General features: G+C 38.8%; 1 protein-coding gene across 1 annotated transcript in view; it reads right to left on the reverse strand.

The window, feature by feature from the left end:
• Positions 1 to 209: 209 nt before the first annotated feature.
• fbln2 (fibulin 2) overlaps positions 210 to 24,496 on the reverse strand; it is a 109,661-nt gene continuing 85,374 nt past the window's right edge. Inside the window, exons 11-17 of the mRNA XM_061923629.1 lie at positions 23,455 to 23,589; positions 22,081 to 22,209; positions 16,476 to 16,601; positions 10,614 to 10,730; positions 10,422 to 10,550; positions 10,231 to 10,354; positions 210 to 1,075 (exon numbers count right to left, since the gene is read on the reverse strand). Of these exons, the coding sequence (XP_061779613.1) occupies positions 718 to 1,075; positions 10,231 to 10,354; positions 10,422 to 10,550; positions 10,614 to 10,730; positions 16,476 to 16,601; positions 22,081 to 22,209; positions 23,455 to 23,589 (1,118 nt within the window). The 3' untranslated portion in view covers positions 210 to 717. The remainder of the gene's footprint in view (positions 1,076 to 10,230; positions 10,355 to 10,421; positions 10,551 to 10,613; positions 10,731 to 16,475; positions 16,602 to 22,080; positions 22,210 to 23,454; positions 23,590 to 24,496) is intronic.

The following is a 24,496-nucleotide window of genomic DNA, read 5'->3' on the forward strand; positions in this document are numbered from 1 at the left end:
ACTGCTAATAATAATATTAATAACAATCAAAATATGACTGCTAATAATAATAATAACACAAATATTACTGTTTATAATAATAATAATATTAATAACAATAAAAATATGACTGATAATAATAATAGCCAAAATAGTACACAAGAATTTCAGGATACACTTTTTATTTAAAAAATATATATATATATATTTAGTGAAAGTACATAGACAGTAGAATACTTTGTTATAGTTTGTGTATTTAGTATAAAAGTATTGTACATCCAACATGAGAATACATAATCATACATCATTCACTTTATGGATGAATATTACATGAGTGACAACAAAGGCAACAGTGCAGCGTGACAGAATATTATTTTTCTGTAATAATCTTCTTTCATATGCCTTGAAATCAAACTGTTATTTGAAGATCATTAAAATATGATGCTATAATATCATATTATAACATGAATGTTGAAACTCATTAAAGTACGATGTTATAATATCAAATTACAACATATGACAGTTGAAACTCATTAAAATATGATGTTATAATATGATAATATATATATATATATACGGTATATACTGTACATATATGAAATAATATATTATAACATATTAATGTTGCTGTTATGACATTCATTGTTACTGTTACCTATTTATGTACATGTCATGTGATGGCCATCTTGTCCATATAGTCTACATCATGTGGTCCTGTCCATGTGGTCCACGTGAAGGTCAGAGAGAGTCGGTGGTGATGAAGACGTAGATCTTGGCGTGAAAGGTGGTGAATGTTCCTTGTCTCCACAGTTTCATCTCCACGGTGATGAGGAAGTCCCTGGGAGCCTCCACCTGTCGGTGCAGGTAGACTGCACCCGTGTAGGCGTTCAACTTACGGGTGCTGAAGAAGTTGTCCTGGTTGCCCTCCGTGATGCTGACGATCACGTTGTCGCCGGAGTAGGCGGGCGATGGGCCGATACGGAAGATCTGCGCGGGGATGAGGATGTTGGACTGGAAGCTGAGGTAATAGTAGGTGATTCTTAGAGGAGACTTCTGGCACTCCAGGAAGTTAGGACAGCTGATCCGCTCGCAGCGCCTTCAACACAACAAACATTGCACACATCTTTATAGAACGGCTTCAAATAGCAAATATTCTATCTCTGAAAATGTAAATAGTATATCATAGCTTTGAAAATTAAAATATTACATTATATCTTTGTTTGTAAAACATAAAATATTATAGCTTTGCATATAAAATATATCTTATGTTTGAAAATTAAAGTGTTATATTGTGTATTTGCATACAAAATGTTATATTATTTGCATGTAAAACTATCATTTATATATATATATATATATATATATATATATATATACAGTGTTTCCCACAGGACGGGCATCTATTTGCGGTGGTGTGGTCGGGGGGCGGGGGGGGGGGGCGATGACCAAGAAGAACGCGGAGTTGGAATATAATTACAACATTTATGTACATATTTATATACAGATTTGAACAATTAGTGATTCACTGAAATATATTTATTAATTGTGGTTCTTACAAAAAAATATATCTTATAAAATATAAAAGCTAAAATGTCTCTTAAAGCTCTGCCCCTTTAATTAGTGAATACTAAATAATTTAACTTTAGCCTACTACTACAACCATATTATTTACCAGCAACATGAAGTGAAACAGAGGCAGAGGTGTCCTGCCACAGTCAGTCAACCTCCTCCTCCTCCTCCTGCTGCTGAACAGGTCGCACCTGTGGTCCGGACTGTAGGCCTACCTCCTCTCCAAGTCGAGCCCTTTTCGGCCGTTGAAAATATTTTTCTATACTCATCTGTGTGAAGGAGTGAACATCCAACATTAGAATGTATTACTAACGAGCAGAACCGCTCTATGTACAGTGCCGTCTAACCTTAAGCGGCAGCAGCTCAACACATGCAGGGTTCAACGTTAAGGTTTTTTCTACTTGCCCGACTTCTCAAATCTTCTTGCCCCAATATTTTTACTTGTCCTGCCTAGGTTTTTTTCTGGCTGTGTAGTGCTCATGGCTTATATCTTACTAAAATCCTTCCCGTTGACTATTTACAACACTACACAGTATTTATTATTATTATTATCTATAATTACATTTAAATGGCATTGCATACATGTAAAATTAAATGCTATTTCACATTATTTGACCAGTAGCAGTTACACCCATCTGAACAGGTCAGCCACCTGTTTAAAGCCCGATCACAGTTGAAATCTTGAAATGAAGGGCCTTTAATGGCCAAAACATTAACCTGGACAACATTTTAACAGCTGGTTGGCTCAGATTTTATTCTTTTCATTGCATTCACATGCTGCAGTGGACAGTGGACAATTTAGCTTCAGTCCATGTGTGTTTATTGACAACATGGTTATAACCTGGACACGTTAGCTCGTCGGTATTTTAACACGTGACTGTTACTACGTGCGTCTGCCCCGGGCCACGAGTCAAACAGCGGCGGTGTTAATGAAGCAGCGTCAGGCTGCTCACCGTCAGTGAAACGCTCGGTGAAATCACGGATTAACGTTAAATATATGACGAGCCGCGAGCGATGCAGCTATAACCTATCTACCGTATTTTCCGCACTATAAGGCGCACCTAAAAACCACAAATTTTCTCAAAAGCTGACAGTGCGCCTTATAACCCGGTGCGCTTTATATATGGATAAATATTAAGATTCATTTTCATAAAGTTTAGGTCTCGCAACTACGGTAAACAGCCGCCATCTTTATTCCCCGTAGAAGAAGCGCGCGGTGCATGCTGGGATATGTGACGTTTCATTTCCATTTGTGTGTTTATGTAAAGACCCCAAAATGGCTCCTATTAAGTGTGTTGTCTGTCTAATTATAAATAATGCAGACGAGGCGTGTTAACTGAGTTCTCAACGTTTTCTCACAGCGTGCTCATAACCACATTCGAACTCCCAGCATACAACAACGCTTCTCAGGGCTACCGCGCATGCTCGTAACTATCGTTGCATGCTGGGTAGTGTAGTTGTTATATTTGCTAGCTCATAACAGCACATTGAGAGACACGCTTACGCGCTTAATTCAATACTCGCCGTCATTCCGGGTGGATTGACAAAAGACCTCCAGCCGCTAGATATTGGTGTCAACAGGGCATTCGAAGCTAGACTGCTAACTGCGTGGGAACTTCTCAGGGCTACCGCGCATGCTCGTAACTATCGTTGCATGCTGGGTAGTGTAGTTGTTATATTTGCTAGCTCATAACAGCACATTGAGAGACACGCTTACGCGCTTAATTCAATACTCGCCGTCATTCCGGGTGGATTGACAAAAGACCTCCAGCCGCTAGATATTGGTGTCAACAGGGCATTCGAAGCTAGACTGCTAACTGCGTGGGAACTTCTCAGGGCTACCGCGCATGCTCGTAACTATCTTTGCATGCTGGGTAGTGTAGTTGTTATATTTGCTAGCTCATAACAGCACATTGAGAGACACGCTTACGCGCTTAATTCAATACTCGCCGTCATTCCGGGTGGATTGACAAAAGACCTCCAGCCGCTAGATATTGGTGTCAACAGGGCATTCGAAGCTAGACTGCTAACTGCGTGGGAACTTCTCAGGGCTACCGCGCATGCTCGTAACTATCGTTGCATGCTGGGTAGTGTAGTTGTTATATTTGCTAGCTCATAACAGCACATTGAGAGACACGCTTACGCGCTTAATTCAATACTCGCCGTCATTCCGGGTGGATTGACAAAAGACCTCCAGCCGCTAGATATTGGTGTCAACAGGGCATTCGAAGCTAGACTGCTAACTGCGTGGGAACAATGGAGGACAGAAGGCGAACACACCTTCACTAAGACGAGGAGGCAGCGCCAGACGACGCCAACATCTGCCAGTGGATCGTAAATTTGCCCAACTTTTCACTTCGGACACCGAAGACGAAGGATTTACGAATGAAGAATAACTTCAGAAAGTAAGCGCTATGTTTATTTTGTGTGTTGTGACATTAACGTTCGAGCACCATTATGTTGCTATTGCTCTGCACTATTTTGAATTTTACTATGTTTGTGATTGCACATTTGCGTACATTTTGGGAGTGAACAGAGTTGTTAGAACGCTGGTTTTTAATATATTATTAAAGTTTGACTGACCTATCTGACTGTTTTTTTGACATTCCCTTTAGCGCAGCGTAGGCGCGGCTTATAGTCCGGGGCGGCTTATTGGTGGACAAAGTTATGAAATATGCCATTCATTGAAGGTGCGGCTAATAATCCGGTGCGCCTTATAGTGCGGAAAATACGGTACTAGTGATGGGTTGATGAGGCGTCATGAAGCGTTTCGACACATTGCAAAACTGTATTGATACTGTGTCGATACTGTGTCACTAAATACTGACATCTGCTGGACATTAAAAATCCCTACAGGCAACCTATGGACCGACTCAACTGACACTGATTTTATGACCTAGTACAGTGGTTCTCAAATGGGGGTACGCGAACCCCTGGGGGTACTTGAAGGTATACCAAGGGGTACGTGAGATTTTTTAAAAATATTCTAAAAATAGCAACAATTCAAAAATCCTTTATAAATATATTTATTGAATAATACTTCAACAAAATATGAATGTAAGTTCATAAACTCAGTGAAGCACAAGCTCAGGTTTGTCACTAAAATGTCTGTCAAAAAGAACTGTGAAAAGAAATGCAACAATGCAATATTCAGTGTTGACAGCTAGATTTTTTGTGGACATGTTCCATAAATATTGATGTTAAAGATTTTTTTTTTTTTGTGAAGAAATGTTTAGAATTAAGTTGATGAATCCAGATGGATCTCTAATACAATCCCCAAAGAGGGCACTTTAAGTTGATGATTACTTCTATGTGTAGAAATCTTTATTTATAATTTAATCACTTGTTTATTTTTCAACAAGTTTTTAGTTATTTTTATATCTTTTTTTCCAAATAGTTCAAGAAAGACCACTACAAATGAGCAATATTTTGCACTGTTATACAATTTAATAAATCAGAAACTGATGACATAGTGCTGTATTTTACTTCTTTATCTTTTTTTTTTCAACCAAAAATGCTTTGCTCTGATTAGGGGGTACTTGAATTTAAAAAAAAAATCACAGGGGGTACATTGCTGAAAAAAGGTTGAGAACCACTGACCTAGTATATACAATAATATAAACCAAGTCATTGTATTTCATTTAGGATTATTTCATAACTTCATTTAAATAAAAAAATATTTTTTGTCTTTTTTAGATACAGTCAATAAATAATGTGAACATGTATCATAACATGGAAATCTAAGAGAACGTGTTGTGAATGAGGATGCTTGTGGACCTGGAAATTATTATTTAATTTTTTTTACACATTTTTATTTTAAAAAAAAACAGTTTTTCCAACGTATTCAATTTTAGACGCTTTCTCTTCTTAGTTATTATTTCTCCGGCTGTAGAAAAGACCCGCTCACAGGGCACAGAGGAGGCGTCAGTGCGACACAGTTCGCGTATCGGTCACGTGACCAAAACAGCTCATGATCGGTCACGTGACTTTCTAAAAGCGGTACGCGCACCGACACAGGGTTTCGCTCTTTGAGCTCGACGCATGCATCGGTGTTGCCGGACCCATCACTACTATCTACCTATAACACCTGTAAAAATGAAGCAATGCTACCACGCTAGCAAGCGTTAGCTAGCCAACTATGAGCCACCAAGCTGCTAACTGTCGCCAAAAGGCACCATTTAAGTTTTTTTCCCCATGGCATCCTGGATCAAGGCTTTCAGCAGCTTTTGGACGTTTGAGGTAGAAACGTAGGAAGCGCCATCATTATGAAAAGTAACCGGCGAGTATTTTGATTCCGTCCGTCCGTTCGTCCGTCCGTCCGTCCCTCTTCTTCTTCTTCTTTTTCTTCTTGCTATTGGCGGAGTTACAATGCATAGTAGGCTACTGCACCGGAGGTGTAACTACAAGCAACATTCACAGACAGTCCCATTGCTTTTATGAGCGGTCGAGCGAGTCAAAAGCCGAAAAATCCATTTGTGGCGGACGTAATTCTTTCGTGGCGGGCCGCCACAAATAAATGAATGTGTGGGAAACACTGTATATATATATAAAAACTCACCGTGTCTTATCAGGTCATGTTTTAAGGTAAAAGATGAGGCAAACTTACAGTATTACCTACTGTATATGTACATATAGATATTATATATATATATATTTACCTCATAAGTCCTACACTACATATATACATACATACATACATTATATATATATATATACACATGTGTATATATGTACATATATACTGTATGTGTATATATGTATGTATAGATATAGATTTATACATATATGTATGTATATATTTATATATGTATTTATATGCACTGTATATATTTATATGTACATATACATATATATATATATATATAAACATATTTACATGTATGTATACTGTGTATATATATAGATGTATATATAGACATTGGCTCCATCGCGGAGGGTGTGTCCGTTATAAAAATGTGAAACATAAGTCACAGATGTATGTATATATATATTAGAGATAATCGGCAGGCCGATATTATCGGCCGATAAATGCTTTAAAATGTAATATCGGAAATGATCGGTATCGTTTTTTTTTATTATCGGTATCGTTTTTGTTGTTTGTTTTTTTTAAATTAAATTTACATAAAAAACACAAGATACACTTACAATTAGTGCACCAACCCAAAAAACCTTCCTCCTCCATTTACACTCATTCACACAAAAGGGTTGTTTCTTTCTGTTATTAATATTCTGGTTCCTACATTATATATCAATACAGTCTGTAAGCACACATGATTGTGCGTGCTGCTGGTCCACTAATAGTACTAACCTTTAACAGTTAATTTTACTCATTTTCATTAATTACTAGTTTCTATGTAACTGTTTTTATATTGTTTTACTTTCTTTTTTATTCAAGAAAATGTTTTTAATTTATTTATCTTATTTTATTATTAAAAAAAAAAAAAAAGGACCTTATCTTCAACATACCTGGTTGTCCAAATTAGGCATAATAATGTGTTAATTCCACGACTGTATATATCGGTATCGGTATCGGTAATTAAGAGTTGGACAGAGGTGGGTAGAGTAGCCAGAAATGGTACTCAAGTAACAGTACTGTTACTTTAGAGATTTATTACTCAAGTAAAAGTAAGGAGTAGTCACCCAAATATTTACTTGAGTAAAAGTAAAAAGTATGTTGTGAAAAAACTACTCAAGTACTGAGTAACTGATGAGTAACATACACACACATATCATATATATATATATATATATATACATACACACACACATATATATATACACACACATATATATATACACACACATATATATATATATATATATATATATATATATATATACACACATATATATATATACATACATTGATATATACAGTATATAATTTATATTGATTTATTTTGCCGTTTTTGTTTGCATGTTAAAGGTGTTTTAATGAATATACATGCATGTTTAACACATATAGATTCCTTTCTTTCATGAAGACAAGAATATAAGTTGGTGTATTACCTGATTCTGATGACTTGCATTGATTGGAATTAGACAGTAGTGCTGATAACGTCCACGTTTTCAAATGGAGGAGAAAAAAAGTTCCTCCTTTCTGTCTAATACCACATGAAAGTGGTTGGTTTTTGGCATCTTATTTGTCCAGCTTCCATATTCGTTTTTATACACTTTACAAGAAATACATTGGCGGCAAACTCCGTAGCTTGCTAGCTTGTTTGCGCTGGCTTTCGGAGACTCTTTTTTTGAAAGCGCAGGCGCGATGGAGCAGCACTTTTATTGTGAAGACAGGAACTGTGCAGTCAGTCTTTAGGCTTTTGACGGGATGTTCGGTTGAAATAAAAAAGGGTCTTCTTTCCTTCACACTTTTGATTGATTGATTGGAACTTTTATTAGTAGATTGCACAGTACAGTAATGATAAATGGGTTGTACTTGTATAGCGCTTTTCTACCTATATATATATATATATATATATATATATATTTTTTTTTTTTTTTTTTTTTTTTTTTTTTTTATGTCCTGTCCAGCTTCTCAGGCAAATCATATAGTTGATGTAGATGCCCATGTCGGCTGTTCAGATTTACTTTACAAAAGAGAAGTGTAGGATACTTCTCTTGTTGCCTTATTTGTATTTGACTTTATTAAATGTATTTATATTATCATTTAGTGCAGCCGGGCCGGAGCAGGAGGGGATAGAAAGAGAAAAAAAAAGAAGACAGAGGGGGAAATTGTGGGGACAAGAGGGGGATTAGACAGAGAGACAAAAACAACAACAGCAAACAACAACAACAACAACAATAGAGCAACATCAGCAAATATGACATGTACAAATATGATGGTAAAAGTAATAGCAAATAAGCAGTTAGCGAAAAATAAAAAATAATACAGAAATGACAATGAGCATTATTACACTACAAATGGATCAATACAAATACCAATAGAAATAGCGCTATTGATAATGAACAATACCAATAATTTACCTTTATTATCAACAATACAGTTGTTTAAATGCAACAATACATATACGTAATGATAACTTGAGATACGAAAGAATGCAGAAAAATGGAGAGGGAGAAAGAGAAGCAACCTACATTAACCTTGTAGATTGTTATAGTCACAATAGGTTAAGCTTTGTCAGTGTGCCATGTGTTACACCCAGTTTACCCTAGGGCAACAACGTTAATATATGTTTGATGAAACGTGATTATGTGCATGAGTGTAAGTATGCATATGTACTTGTATATGTACAGAATGTGTATATGTGTTTGTACAATGAATGTATATGTACAGAATGTGTATATGTGTTTGTACAGTGAATGTATATGTACAGTATGTGTATGTGTATGTTTGTATATTGAATGTGCGTGTGGATGTACGAACATTAGGTAGGTAAATATGTACTGTATTTGTGTATGTATGTGGGAGCGTAGGTACCTATGTACGTATGTGAGCATACGTGAATTTGCATGTACAATACATTCGACTCCCAGAGTGCGTGGGAGCCAGAGCACGGCCCCATCACCCCCGAGAGCCCAACCCACAAACAGGAGGCGTGGTGCCCAGGGAACCAGGGACCACCGCCCCCACGCAGCCAAGCCGGCCAGCGACAGGAACCCCAGAGCCCGACCCACCGTACCGCCCACAAGGGCCAGCAGCAGGCCGCAGACAGACGCACCCGGCGGAGGACAGGGCACGAGAAAAGCAGGGGACAGCCAGACCCCGAGCCAGCGAGAGACCACACCCCACACGGGCAGAAAGGCGAGACGCCCCGCCCGAAGGACCCAGAGACTCCCCGCAACCGGACGGGAAGACCGCCCCCGCCCCACCGGCAACCGGGCCCCCACGAGCCCACCCCCCACCCCCGGAGAGCGCGGCGAGGCCAGCCCCCGGCCACCCCACCCAAACCGGCCGCCGCAGGACCACCCAGGCACAGGGCCACGGGAACCACCCACCCCACCCGCAGGGACCCCAACGATGGAGATGGAACAACCAGCAACCGCCCCGCCGAGCCCCCCCCCTGAGGGAGGGGAAAAATTAAAAAATAATATTAATAAAATATATTTAAAAAATAAATAAATAAATAAATTAATTAATTAATTAATTTAAAAAAAAATTAATAAAAAAAAAATAAAAAAAATTAAAATAAATAAATAAATAAAAAAAAAAAAATATATATATATATATATATATATATATATATATATATATATATATATATATATATATATATATATCTTTTTTTTTAATTTAATAAAAAAAGTGTTTGTTATTATTTAAAATGTAAGTCTATGGAGCAACTTCAGCACTATCTGTCGATATAAAGTAAAAAAAATAAAAATAAAAAAGATGTTCCTACATATGCAATATTTTCCACAAAACAATATTTCAAAGTGTAATATTTGATGTGAAGTAATTCGGAATTTTAATATGTCAATAATTCATAAATACTTTGATTTTGATTCATTATTATTTTTGGAGCAGTTAGCCTGCGTGGCAGTTGTGTATTATTAGAGTCAACATTACAATTTTCTCTCCTTGCATTTGTTTTTGTGTCATAGTATTTTAAAGATGTGCCATTGGAAAATGATCTGCAGCCCACAAATAGGCCTGCAGATCAGCCCAGGGCTACACCTTGAACACCAAAACATGCAGGTGTGTTTTGATAAAAAGTGACGTACGTGTCAGAGACTTTGCGGTAGTTGTCAGGACAGCTGAGGGCCAGACAGCGGAAGTCTCCCTGGATGTTGTAGCAGCTCTCTGCCAGGGAGCAGTTGTGAGTGCCGGTGGTGCACTCGTCAATGTCTGACAGGAAACAGGAAGTAGGGTTAATACTCCATGTTGACTATCATTATTACTAGCATGTTTGCACCTCTGCAGGAACGTCCATTGGGGGACATGGTGTAGCCACGTTGTGGACAGGCACACTCGTAGCTGCCGGGAACGTTGACGCACTTGTAAGTGCAAAGATGGCCGATGCCTTGGGAGCACTCGTCGATATCTGGCGAGGAGAGCGCTCAAGTTTTTAAAACGGGACTCATAAACACGCCGGGAGGTGGCGCACCTTGGCAGGTGTGGCCGTCGTCATGCAGGTGGTAGCCCGGTCTGCAGTAGCACTGGTAGGAGCCGTAGACGTTGGCGCACTCCTGGCTGCAAGGACTCGACAGGCACTCGTTCACGTCTGCACACATCAGCAGCTGATCATATATATATACACACACAGTATGTATGTATATGTATATATATATATATACACACACAGTATGTATGTATATGTATATACATGTACAGGTATATATATATATATATATATATGTGTATATGTACAGTATATATACATCATCGATCACATGTGATGCTCACCACATATATATATTGTATATACACAGTATCCATCCATTTTCTACCGCTTGTCCCTTTCGGGGTTGCGGGGGGTGCTGGAGCCTTTCTCAGCTGCATTCGGGCGGAAGGCGGGGTACACCCTGGACAAGTCGCCACCTCATCACAATATATATATATATATGCATATATACAAACCCTGTTTCCATATGAGTTGGGAAATTGTGTTAGATGTTAAATATAAACGGAATACAATGATTTGCAAATCCTTTTCAACCCAAATTCAATGGAATGCACTACAAAGACAAGATATTTGATGTTCAAACTCATAAACTTTATTTTTTGTTTTGCAAATAATAATTAACTTAGAATTTCATGGCTGCAACACGTGACAAAGTAGTTGGGAAATGGCATGTTCACCACTGTGTTACATGGCCTTTCCTTTTAACAACACTCAGTAAACGTTTGGGAACTGAGGAGACACATTTTTTAAGCTTCTCAGGTGGAATTCTTTCCCATTCTTGCTTGATGTACAGCTTAAGTTGTTCAACAATCCGGGGGTCTCCGTTGTGGTATTTTAGGCTTCATAATGCACCACACATTTTCAATGGGAGACAGGTCTGGACTACAGGCAGGCCAGTCTAGTACCCTCACTCTTTTACTACGAAGGCACGTTGATGTAACACGTGGCTTGGCATTGTCTTGCTGAAATAAGCAGAGGCGTCCATGGTAACGTTGCTTGGATGGCAACATATGTTGCTCCAAAACCTGTATGTACCTTTCAGCATTAATGGTGCCTTCACAGATGTGTAAGTTACCCATGTCTTGGGCACTAATACACCCCCATACCATCACAGATGCTGGCTTTTCAACTTTGCGCCTATAACAATCTGGATGGTTATTTTCCTCTTTGGTCCGGAGGACACAACGTCCACAGTTTCCGAAAAAATTTGAAACGTGGACTCGTCAGACCACAGAGCACTTTTCCACTTTGTATCAGTCCATCTTAGATGAGCTCAGGCCCAGCGAAACCGACGGCGTTTCTGGGTGTTGTTGATAAACGGTTTTCGCCTTGCATAGGAGAGTTTTAACTTGCACTTACAGATGTAGCGACCAACTGTAGTTACTGACAGTGGGTTTCTGAAGTGTTCCTGAGCCCATGTGGTGATATCCTTTACACACTGATGTCGCTTGTTGCTGCAGTACAGCCTGAGGGATCGAAGGTCACGGGCTTAGCTGCTTACGTGCAGTGATTTCTCCAGATTCTCTGAAACCTTTGATGATATTACGGACCGTAGATGGTGAAATCCCTAAATTCATTGCAATAGCTGGTTTGAGAAAGGTTTTTCTTAAACTGTTCAACAATTTGCTCACGCGTTTGTTGACAAAGTGGTGACCCTCGCCCCATCCTTGTTTGTGAATGACTGAGCATTTCATGGAATCTACTTTTTTACCCAATCATGGCACCCACCTGTTCCCAATTTGCCTGTCCACCTGTGGGATGTTCCAAATAATTGTTTGATGAGCATTCTTCAACTTTATCAGTATTTATTCCCACCTTTCCCAACTTCTTTGTCACGTGTTGCTGGCATCAAATTCTAAAGTTAATGATTATTTGCAAAAAAAAAAAGTTTATCAGTTTGAACATCAAATATGTTGTCTTTGTAGCATATTCAACTGAATATGGGTTGATAATGATTTGGAAATCATTGTATTCCGTTTATATTGACATCTAACACAATTTCCCAACTCATATGGAAACAGGGTTTGTATATATGTATGTGTGTGTGTATATATATATATATATATATATATATATATATATATATATATATATATGTATACACACTAGGGATGTCCCGATCCGATATTTGGATCGGATCGGCTGCCGATATTTGCCAAAAATTGCGTATCGGCAAGGCATGGGAAAATGCCGATCCAGATCCAGTTTAAAAAAAACTCCGGTCCGTGTTTTCCAACCCACCTATTTAAATAATACATTCCACTTTTCTGCTGCTCCGTAATTTCCGTTCCGCATTTTCCAGCACACCTTCAACACATCCACAATTCTCACGCAGTTGCTTTTAGCTGCTGGCATTACACGACAGGCTCTTCTCACTCTTTCCTGTGTCTCCCTCTCACAGACAGCGAGCGCACCTTCTTACACACGTCACATACTGTCACGTCATACGTCACATACGTATACGTCCTCTCCCAGCAGAGAGCGAGGTAGCGGCATGGCTAACGTTAGCTGTGATGCTAGCGCAGCCGCTAAGGTGCGCGCCTGCTCAAGCGTCCTCTGTGCACGGCAAATCTATGCCACGCACAAAATCAAATAAAAAAATAAGCGCATGACAATTTTCGACACACAGACACGACAGAGACAACAGTTTTCGTCATCATTGTTCAAATATTGTGACGTCTGTCGAGACGCTTATCTCCATTCGGTGCCACACGTCCAGACTCCACACCATCAAAATGGCAAAAACTTCCACATCAACACCGTATGAAAAAATTAGTGATTTTTTTAGTTGTGATTTCCTTCTCTGCATGAAAGTTTAAAAGTAGCATATATTAATGCAGTATGAAGAAGAATGTTTTAATGTAGACATGCAAGTCTTGAAAGAACAATTTGAAAATCAAAGACTACATTTCCTGCAAATGGGTGCATTTCTACCCTATATTTTAACTTTAGATTTATTCTCATATCAAACTCTTTTGGCTGTCTTTTTGACACTTACATCCGGCGCCCCCCTCCACACCCTGGATTATAAATAATGTAAATAATTCAATGTGATTATCTTGTGTGATGACTGTATTATGATGATAGTATATATCTGATAGTATATATCTGATAGTATATATCTGTATCATGAATCAATTTAAGTGGACCCCGACTTAAAGAAGTTGAAAAACTTATTCGGGTGTTACCAATTAGTGGTCAATTGTACGGAATATGTACTTCACAGTGCAACCTACTAATAAAAGTCTCAATCAATCAATCAAAACACATAGAATCATCATACTGCTGTGATTATATGCATCAAGTGTTCATTCAAGGCTAAGGCAAAATATCGATATATATATCGTGTATCGCAATATGGCCTTAAAATATCGCAATATTAAAAAAAGGCCATATCGCCCAGCCCTAGTTCAATGATGCCATTTCTGTTTGTCATGTATAATTTTGTCTATTTTGTGTTTATCCTTGAATAAACAGGTCAGTTTCTTGTTACCAACCATTGTGTATTATTCAAACTCCCCTAATTCAGCTGGCTAGTTGTTATCAAGAGTACTAAAACCCTTTTCAACATGATTCTGACAACTAAGTAGGCTAAATAACTTTAAACTTTAATACATGCTCGGATAGGCCAGTATCGGTATCGGTCAGTATCGGTATCGGATCGGAAATGCAAAAACAATATCGGTATCGGATCGGAAGTGCAAAAACCTGGATCGGGACATCCCTAATACACACACACATATACAGGTAAAAGCCAGTAAATTAGAATATTTTGAAAAACTTGATTTATTTCAGTAATTGCATTCAAAAGGTGTAACTTGTACATTATATTTATTCATTGCACACAGACTGATGCATTCAAATGTTTATTTCATTTAATTTTGATGATTTGAAGTGGCAACAAATGAAAATCCAAAATTCCGTGTGTCACAAAATTAGAATATTACTTAAGGCTAATACAAAAAAGGGATTTTTAGAAATGTTGGCCAACTGAAAAGTATGAAAATGAAAAATATGAGCATGTACAATACTCAATACTTGGTTGGAGCTCCTTTTGCCTCAATTACTGCGTTAATGCGGCGTGGCATGGAGTCGATGAGTTTCTGGCACTGCTCAGGTGTTATGAGAGCCCAGGTTGCTCTGATAGTGGCCTTCAACTCTTCTGCGTTTTTGGGTCTGGCATTCTGCATCTTCCTTTTCACAATACCCCACAGATTTTCTATGGGGCTAAGGTCAGGGGAGTTGGCGGGCCAATTTAGAACAGAAATACCATGGTCCGTAAACCAGGCACGGGTAGATTTTGCGCTGTGTGCAGGCGCCAAGTCCTGTTGGAACTTGAAATCTCCATCTCCATAGAGCAGGTCAGCAGCAGGAAGCATGAAGTGCTCTAAAACTTGCTGGTAGACGGCTGCGTTGACCCTGGATCTCAGGAAACAGAGTGGACCGACACCAGCAGATGACATGGCACCCCAAACCATCACTGATGGTGGAAACTTTACACTAGACTTCAGGCAACGTGGATCCTGTGCCTCTCCTGTCTTCCTCCAGACTCTGGGACCTCGATTTCCAAAGGAAATGCAAAATTTGCATGGTTGGGTGATGGTTTGGGGTGCCATGTCATCTGCTGGTGTCGGTCCACTCTGTTTCCTGAGATCCAGGGTCAACGCAGCCGTCTACCAGCAAGTTTTAGAGCACTTCATGCTTCCTGCTGCTGACCTGCTCTATGGAGATGGAGATTTCAAGTTCCAACAGGACTTGGTGCCTGCACACAGCGCAAAATCTACCCGTGCCTGGTTTACGGACCATGGTATTTCTGTTCTAAATTGGCCCGCCAACTCCCCTGACCTTAGCCCCATAGAAAATCTGTGGGGTATTGTGAAAAAGAAGATGCAGAATGCCAGACCCAAAAACGCAGAAGAGTTGAAGGCCACTATCAGAGCAACCTGGGCTCTCATAACACCTGAGCAGTGCCAGAAACTCATCGACTCCATGCCACGCCGCATTAACGCAGTAATTGAGGCAAAAGGAGCTCCAACCAAGTATTGAGTATTGTACATGCTCATATTGTTCTTTTTCATACTTTTCAGTTGGCCAACATTTCTAAAAATCCCTTTTTTGTATTAGCCTTAAGTAATATTCTAATTTTGTGACACACGGAATTTTGGATTTTCATTTGTTGCCACTTCAAATCATCAAAATTAAATGAAATAAACATTTGAATGCATCAGTCTGTGTGCAATGAATAAATATAATGTACAAGTTACACCTTTTGAATGCAATTACTGAAATAAATCAAGTTTTTCAAAATATTCTAATTTACTGGCTTTTACCTGTATATATATATACATATATATATACACACATACTGTATGTATGTATATATATATATATATATATATATATACCGTATACATATATATACACACAAATATATATATATATATACCGTATACATATGTATATACACACATATATATTTATATATATATATATATATACAGTGTATATATGTATATATATATATATATATATATATATATATATATATATATATATATATATACAAACGTACATAATATGTATTATTAATAATGACACAAATATGAACTATTAATGATGACACATATGAATTATTAATGATGACACAAATACGGATTATTACTGATGACACAAATATGGATTATTAATAATGACACAAATGTGGATTATTGATGATGACACAAATATGGATGATTAATTATGGCACAAATATGGATGATTAATGATAACGCAAATATGGATTATTAATGATAACACAAATATGGACAATTAATGATAACAAATATGGATTATTCATGTTCCCACCTTCACAGTTGTTGCCATCACTGGACAAACGGAAGCCGGCAGTACACGAGCACTGAAAGGATCCTGGAGTGTTGTCGCACGTCTGAGCACACACACGACCCGCATAGTGCCAACACTCGTTTACGTCTGCAGACACAAACACAACTTTCATGCACGCTGACATTGAATGCAACTTGTCTTATGTTGTGTTGTGTTATATTGTACTGTACTGTGTTGTGTTGTCTTATGTTGTGTTGTGTTACATTGTACTGTACTGTGTTGTGTTGTGTTATATTGTACTGTACGGTGTTGTCTTGTATTGTGTTATATTGTACTGTGCTGTCTTGTGTTGTGTTGTACTGTACTGTGTTGTGTTGTCTTGTGCCGTGTTATATTGTACTGTACTGTGTTGTCTTATATTGTACTGTACTGTGTTGTCTTTTGTTGTCTTGTGTTGTGTTGTATTGAACTGTACTCTGTTGCTTTGTGTTGTGTTATATTGTTCTGTACTGAGTTGTGTTGTTTGGTGTTGTGTTATATTGTACTGTACTGTGTTGTTATATTGTACCGGACTGTGTTGTGTTGTCTTGTCTTGTGTTGTGTTGTGTTATATTGTACTGTACTGTGTTGTGTTGTGTTGTACTGTGTTGTGTTGTGTTATATTGTACTGTACTGTGTTGTCTTGTGTTGTGTTATATTGTACTGTACTGTGTTGTATTGTGTTGTACTGTACTCAGTGTTGGGTTAGTTACTGAAAACCAGTAACTAGTTACAGTTACTAGTTACTTTATTTCAAAAGTAACTCAGTTACTAACTCAGTTACTTACACCAAAAAGTAATGCGTTACTGTTAACTAACTATTTAGTTACTTCTTCTACTTTTTGTTTTTAAAGCTCCCATTAATGCCCTTTTAGCCTTCATTTCAGTACTGTTATTGCACTGGAGAATAATACAATCTGTTGATCAACTTGACATGCATTTGCATCACTGAACTCTGCTAAGCAATGTGCTCTACATACAACACACAAAGACAAAGATATGTTTCAAAGGGCCAATTTATTTCAGGCCAGAACAAATTGACAAAACTATTTTAAATAGCTGCAACATAACATACATAAGTAACAAACAGCATAATAACACTAACACTAACCACGTTAAACCCAGATTCCAAACTAACAAAGGTCTTAACTCATTGTCTTTCTATGCCACTTCAATATGGAATCCACTCCCAACAGGTGTAAAATAAAGGGCATCTCTATCCTCCTTCAAAACCGCACTAAAAGAACATCTCCAGGCAACTACAACCTTAAACTAACACCCTCCCTTCCACATAATACCTCTTCGGATTGTAAATAATCAAATGTAGACATTTTTTCTTATACTTTCTGATCTCTCTCTCTGTGTCCACTACTTGCTATACATATCCTACCAAGTCAGTCCTACACTGTTTCAATGTCCATTTCTCTGATGATGCAATTGTTGATGCTGATTGTTGATGACAGAAGTGTTGATACCAACTAATTCAATGTATATACCCTGATGATTATCTTGTGTGATGACTGTATTATGATGTTAGTATATATTTGATAGTATATATCTGTATCATGAATCAGTGGACCCCGACTTAAGCAAGTTGAAAAACTTACTGGGGTGTTACCATTTAGTGGTCAATTGTACGGAATATGTACTGTACTGTGCAACATACTAATAAAAGTTTCAATCAATCAATCAATCAACAACATAGCTGTAAAGCTGGCTTCACCTAAGGAAGGCACACGTGACATACACAGAGCCTAACCGGGCAGATTTGAATTGTTGTTTTGGGCAGTAGACGGGATTTTTGATCCAAGACACAACTTACATTTAACTAAATTGTGCTCGACAAAAGAATAGAAGTGAGAATATCTCATACTTGCCTCTCCCCGGGACAACCATTCTCCCAAATTTCTCCCGATTTCCAGCCGGACTTAAGGCACGCCCCTCCAGGTCCGTGCGGACCTGAGTGAGGACAGCCTGCCGTCACGTCCGCTTGGCCAACCAAAAAGTAACCACAGAACACTATACCGTATAGTCGTATAGTGTTCTGTGGTTACTTTTTTGTTGGCCAACGGTTTACATTGTATTGCGCACCCCCCTCCCCTCCCCTCCCCTCCCCACACCCGCACACACACACAGAGAGCGCAGAGGAAGAATCAGAAGCATGTCTCTGCTTCGCTGCCATAAAACACGATCAGATCCTCAGTTTCTAGCCGATACTACATAAAAAATAACGCAGTAACGCATCATGTAGTAACGGTAACTGAGTTACTGAATATAAAAAATAACGCGTTAGATTACTAGTTACCGCCGAAACTAACGGCGTTACTTTGTAACGCGTTAGTCCCAACACTGACTGTACTGTACTGTGTTGGGTTGTGTTATATTGTACTGTACTGTGTTGTCTTGTGTTGTGTTATATTGTACTGTACTGTGTTGTCTTGTGTTGTGTTATATTGTACTGTGTTGTACTGTACTGCGTTGTGATATGTTATATTGTACTGTACTGTGTTGTGTTGTATTGTACTGTACTGTTTTGTGTTGTCTTGTGTTCAATCTTATTGTGAAAATATTCCCTGACAACATCCTGGAACAAAACCGTCCTTATTGAATACAACTATCATGTTTAACTCTACACTCATTACACAACAAAGTCCTGCACTTTCTAATTAACACTTTCATTTTGGAGACAAGTAATACTAGGGGCCCTTATTTGGGCTACAGCAGTAATACTAGGGACCCTTATTTGGGCTACAACAATAATACTAGGGGCCCTTGGCTGGGCTACAATGCTAAAACTAGGGGCCCTTGGCTGGGCTACAACGATAATACCAGGGGCCCTTATTTGGGCGACAACGATAGTACTAGGGACCCTTAGCTGGGCTACAACATTATTACTAGGGGCCCTTAGCTGACTACAACGATAATACTAGGGTCCCTTAGCTGCACTACAACGATAATACCACGGGCTCTTATTTGGGCTACAACGATAATACTAGGGGCCCTTAGCTGGGCTACAACGATATGACGAGTGGCCCTTCTTTGGGCTAAAACGATAATACTAGGGGCCCTTAGCTGGGCTACAACGATAATACTAGGGGCCCTTATTAAAGTTAAAGTACCAATGATTGTCACACACACACGAGGTGTGGTGAAATTTGTCCTCTGCATTTGACCCATCCCCTTGATCACCCCCTGGGAGGTGAGGGGAGCAGTGGGCAGCAGCCCGGGAATCATTTTTGGTGATTTAACCCCCAATTCCAACCCTTGATGCTGAGTGCCAAGCAGGGAGGTAATGGGTCCCATTTTTATAGTCTTTGGTATGACTCAGCTGGGGTTTGAACTCATAACCTACCGATCTCAGGGCGAACACTCTAACCACTAGGCCACTGAGTAGGTTATTTGGGCTACAACGATTTTTTAACCCAATGCGGCCCCCGAGTCAAAAAGTTTGGGGACCCCTGGTTTAGACATTCAACTTGACTAAACGGAGGAAGTACAACAAATAAAGGCGGCCGAGATGGGATCGTTTAGAAATTCAACTTGACTAAATGCAGGAAGTACAACAAATAAAAGCGGTCGAGATGGGATTGTTTAGACATTCAACTTGACTAAATGGGGGAAGTACAACAAATAAAAGCGGTCGAGATGGGATTGTTTAGACATTCAACTTGACTAAATGCAGGAAGTACAACAAATAAAGGTGGTCGAGATGGTATTGTTTAGACATTCAACATAATTAAATACAAGAAATACAACAAATAAAAGCATTCGAGATGGGATCATTTAGACATTCAACTTGACTAAATGGGGGAAGTACAACAAATAAAAGCGGTCGAGATGGGATTGTTTAGACATTCAACTTGACTAAATGCAGGAAGTACAACAAATAAAGGTGGTCGAGATGGGATTGTTTAGACATTCAACATAACTAAATGCAAGAAGTACAACAAATAAAGGCGGTCGAGATGGAATCGTTTAGACATTCATCTTGACTAAATGGAGGAAGTACAACAAATAAAAGCGGTGGAGATGGGATCATTTAGACATTCATCTTGACTAAATGGAGGAAGTACAACAAATAAAAGCGGTCGAGATGGGATCCTTTAGACATTCAACTTGACTGAATGGGGGAAGTACAACAAATAAAAGCGGTCGAGATGGGATCATTTAGACATTCAACTTGACTAAATGCAGGAAGTACAACAAATAAAAGCGGTCGAGATGGGATCCTTAGACATTCAACTTGACTAAATAGGTGAAGTACAACAAATGTGAAGTGAAGTGAATTACATTTATATAGCGCTTTTTCTCAAGTGACTCAAGGCGCTTTACATAGTGAAACCCAATATCTAAGTTACATTTAAACCAGTGTGGGTGGCACTGGGAGCAGGTGGGTAAAGTGTCTTGCCCAAGGACACAACGGCAGTGACTAGGATGGCGGAAGCGGGGATCGAACCTGCAACCCTCAAGTTGCTGGCATGGCTGCTCTACCAACCGAGCTATACCGCCAATAAAGGCGGTCGAGATGGGATCCTTAGACATTCAACTTGACTAAATGGAGGAAGTACAACAAATAAAAGCGGCCGAGATGGGATCATTTAGACATTCATCTTGACTAAATGGAGGAAGTACAACAAATAAAAGCGGTCGAGATGGGATCCTTTAGACATTCAACTTGACTAAATGGGGGAAGTACAACAAATAAAAGCGGTCGAGATGGAATAATTTAGACATTCAACTTGACTAAATGCGGGAAGTACAATTTATATACCCTCAAGGTGCTGGCACGGCTGCTCTACCAACCGAGCTATACCGCCAATAAAGGCGGTCGAGATGGGATCCTTAGACATTCAACTTGACTAAATGGAGGAAGTACAACAAATAGAGGCGGTCGAGATGGAATCGTTTAGACATTCATCTTGACTAAATGGAGGAAGTACAATAAATAAAAGCGGCCGAGATGGGATCATTTAGACATTCAACTTGACTAAATAGGGGAAGTACAACAAATAAAAGCGGTCGAGATTGGGATCATTTAGACATTCAACTTGACTAAATGGAGGAAGTACAACAAATAAAGGTGGTCGAGATGGGATCCTTTAGACATTCAACTTGACTAAATGGAGGAAGTACACAGTTTGTGTGTGTGGACTTGCTGAAGGATCGTTACCTTCACCACAGGAGAACTACACTTCTGTAACAATCTCTACAACGCTATGACTCAAATATTCTTCCGTCGCTTTCCGATAAATACTTTTTTCTCTCATAAGAGATGTGGGCGGCCAAAGCTAGAAAATAACAATAATAATCAATGAGCATGAAATTAATATATGAGTAACAATCCAAACAACCTTTATACTCATGGCGCAAAACAACTAACACAGAAAGTCAACATATGGTCACACATAACACAACCTGTCACTAAATCTTGTGGGTATTCTAAAAAAAGTCCAAGCACAACACATAATTCAAAATTAGACTCATTTAAATCCCCTGCAATGCATGATGGGAAATTGTAAAACACTTTGTGTAAGTGTGTGTGTGTGTGTGTGTGTGTGTCTACATGTGGTGGATGTACACAACACACCTGTACAGGTGCGTCTGAAGGAGTCGTACTGATAACCTGTCTGACATTCACAGCGATACGAGCCAGCCAGGTTGTGACACAGCTGACCTTCTCCACATCGATGTGCTCCACTCTCACACTCGTCCACGTCTGCAACACACACACGCACACACACACACACACACACACACTTTGATTACAGTAATAATGGTTACATCAATATTATTAACTGGGATCATAATAATAATACCATTATTATTAATAAATATAACTGATAATTATACAATCATTATTAATATTAATAATAATATCATTATTATCATAATCATAATAATATTGATAACTGATATTACTTGTCAATAACAATAATAAATGTGATAATTATAATAACAATAATAATAACTTGATAATAAGTGACTTCATCCAAAGATTATGTGAGTGATAAAACATTTCCATCTTACAACAAAAACAGTAGGAAAGGAACTCATTCATCGCGGTTTACCTGACACATGAAACATGAGAAATTGGGCGGTTGTACCGGCAGATGGCAGTAGAGCGTTAAATATCTTAAAATGTGTTTCGTGGCAATGCCAACTTCGACCACGGTCTTAGTTGCTATGTAGAGTGGCGCTTTCCATCATTTTCAGCAGACTGCGTTGCAAAATGATGAACTTGAAACTATTAAATTAATACATTATTAACAGACATAAGGTTAAATTATTACATTAAAACATTATTAAAAGACATAAGGTTACATTATTAAATTAAAACATTATTAACATACATAATGTTAAATTATTAAATGAAGACATTATTAACAGACATAAGGTTAAATTATTAATTTACAACTTTATTAACAGACATAAGGTAAAATTATTAAAATAAAACATTATCTTACTTGCTAGCATTAGCGTCTAGCTAGAGACGATCATAACTCTGTTTTTCCATGCTTGCTTGTGAAGAAAGTGAGTGTGAATGGACAAGGCTGAGAAGGAGAAAAGTGGACGATATTCGTGGAATTAAAGAAAGAAATCATCAAAAAGATGATGGTGTGTGTAGCTAGCTAGCTTGGTGGCATAGTTGGAGCGTAGCACTGCTAGTCTGCACGACACTAAGGCAGAATGAGTCATCCAATAACTTTAAAATAATATCCGAACATTTGTCTATGAAAATACGGAGAAGCTGCTGATGGTGTGTTTGATGGAGAAACAGCGGGATTTTGATTCATTTCAAATGGCAACACATTTACACAATATGGGTTTATCAAGTACCAACTGTTATTAAAATACACGGCAGTAAAAGTAGTTATCAGAGTAATTATGTCATAAAATGATGATACTGCTAGCCACGATTACAACTGTTACGCTATGTTTGGTGCACAAATATCAGTCTCACCGATACAGCTGCTTCCATCGGGACTGCTGTGATATCCTCGAGTGCAGATCATCTTCCTGACACACGAGTAGGAACCCACCGTGTTGACGCACGTGAAGCCTGAAGCACACGGCCTCCTGTCACACTCGTCACTGTCTGCACAACAACACACATATTTACTGGATATATGTACTTATATACAATATATAACACATATTTAGTGTTTATATGTACTTCTATATAATATATAACACATTCACTGTATATATGTACTTATATACAATATATAACACATATTTAGTGTTTATATGTACTTATATATAATATATAACACATTTACTGTATATATGTACTTATATACAATATATAACACATATGTGCTGTATATATATGTACTTATATACAATATATAACACATATTTACTGTATATGTGTACTTATATACAATATATAACACGTATTTAGTGTTTATATGTACTTATTAGAGATGCGCGGTTTGCGGGCACAACCGCGGAGTCCGTGGATTATCCGCGGATCGGGCGGATGAAATTAAAAAAAATTAGATTTTATCCGCGGGTCGGGTCGGGCGGTTGATATAAAACAAAATTACATTTTAAATATATTCAGGCGGGTGGCAGTTAAACCAATTCGGAAATATATATACATAGTTAAATGTTGTTACCCACATACGAAAAACGAGCAGGCACCTGCTGCATATGCCACAACAGAAGAAAAAAAAAAGAAAAGAGATGGACACTTTTACGGAGTGGAGAAGGGACGCCTCGCCGGGGTCCGGGACCGAGGCCCCTTCCCCCGAGAGGGCCCCACCGGGAGCCGTAGCTGAGGCGATCCGCGAGAAGGGCCCGACGCACGTCCAGGGTCACCACCGCGCCCACCACACCGACACGTACCCCGCCTCGTCCGCCTTCGCCGCGGCCGGCATCACGCGCAGCAGGTAAGCAGCTTACCTGCCCGCCACCCCCGTGGCCGGGGGCTCGTAACAGGGGTCACTCCGCGCGCTCCTCCCGCGCAGCTTACCTGCCCGCCACCCCTGTTGCCGGGG

Source organism: Nerophis lumbriciformis, linkage group LG01, assembly GCF_033978685.3.
Source record: "Nerophis lumbriciformis linkage group LG01, RoL_Nlum_v2.1, whole genome shotgun sequence".
Taxonomy (NCBI): Eukaryota; Metazoa; Chordata; class Actinopteri; order Syngnathiformes; family Syngnathidae; genus Nerophis; species Nerophis lumbriciformis.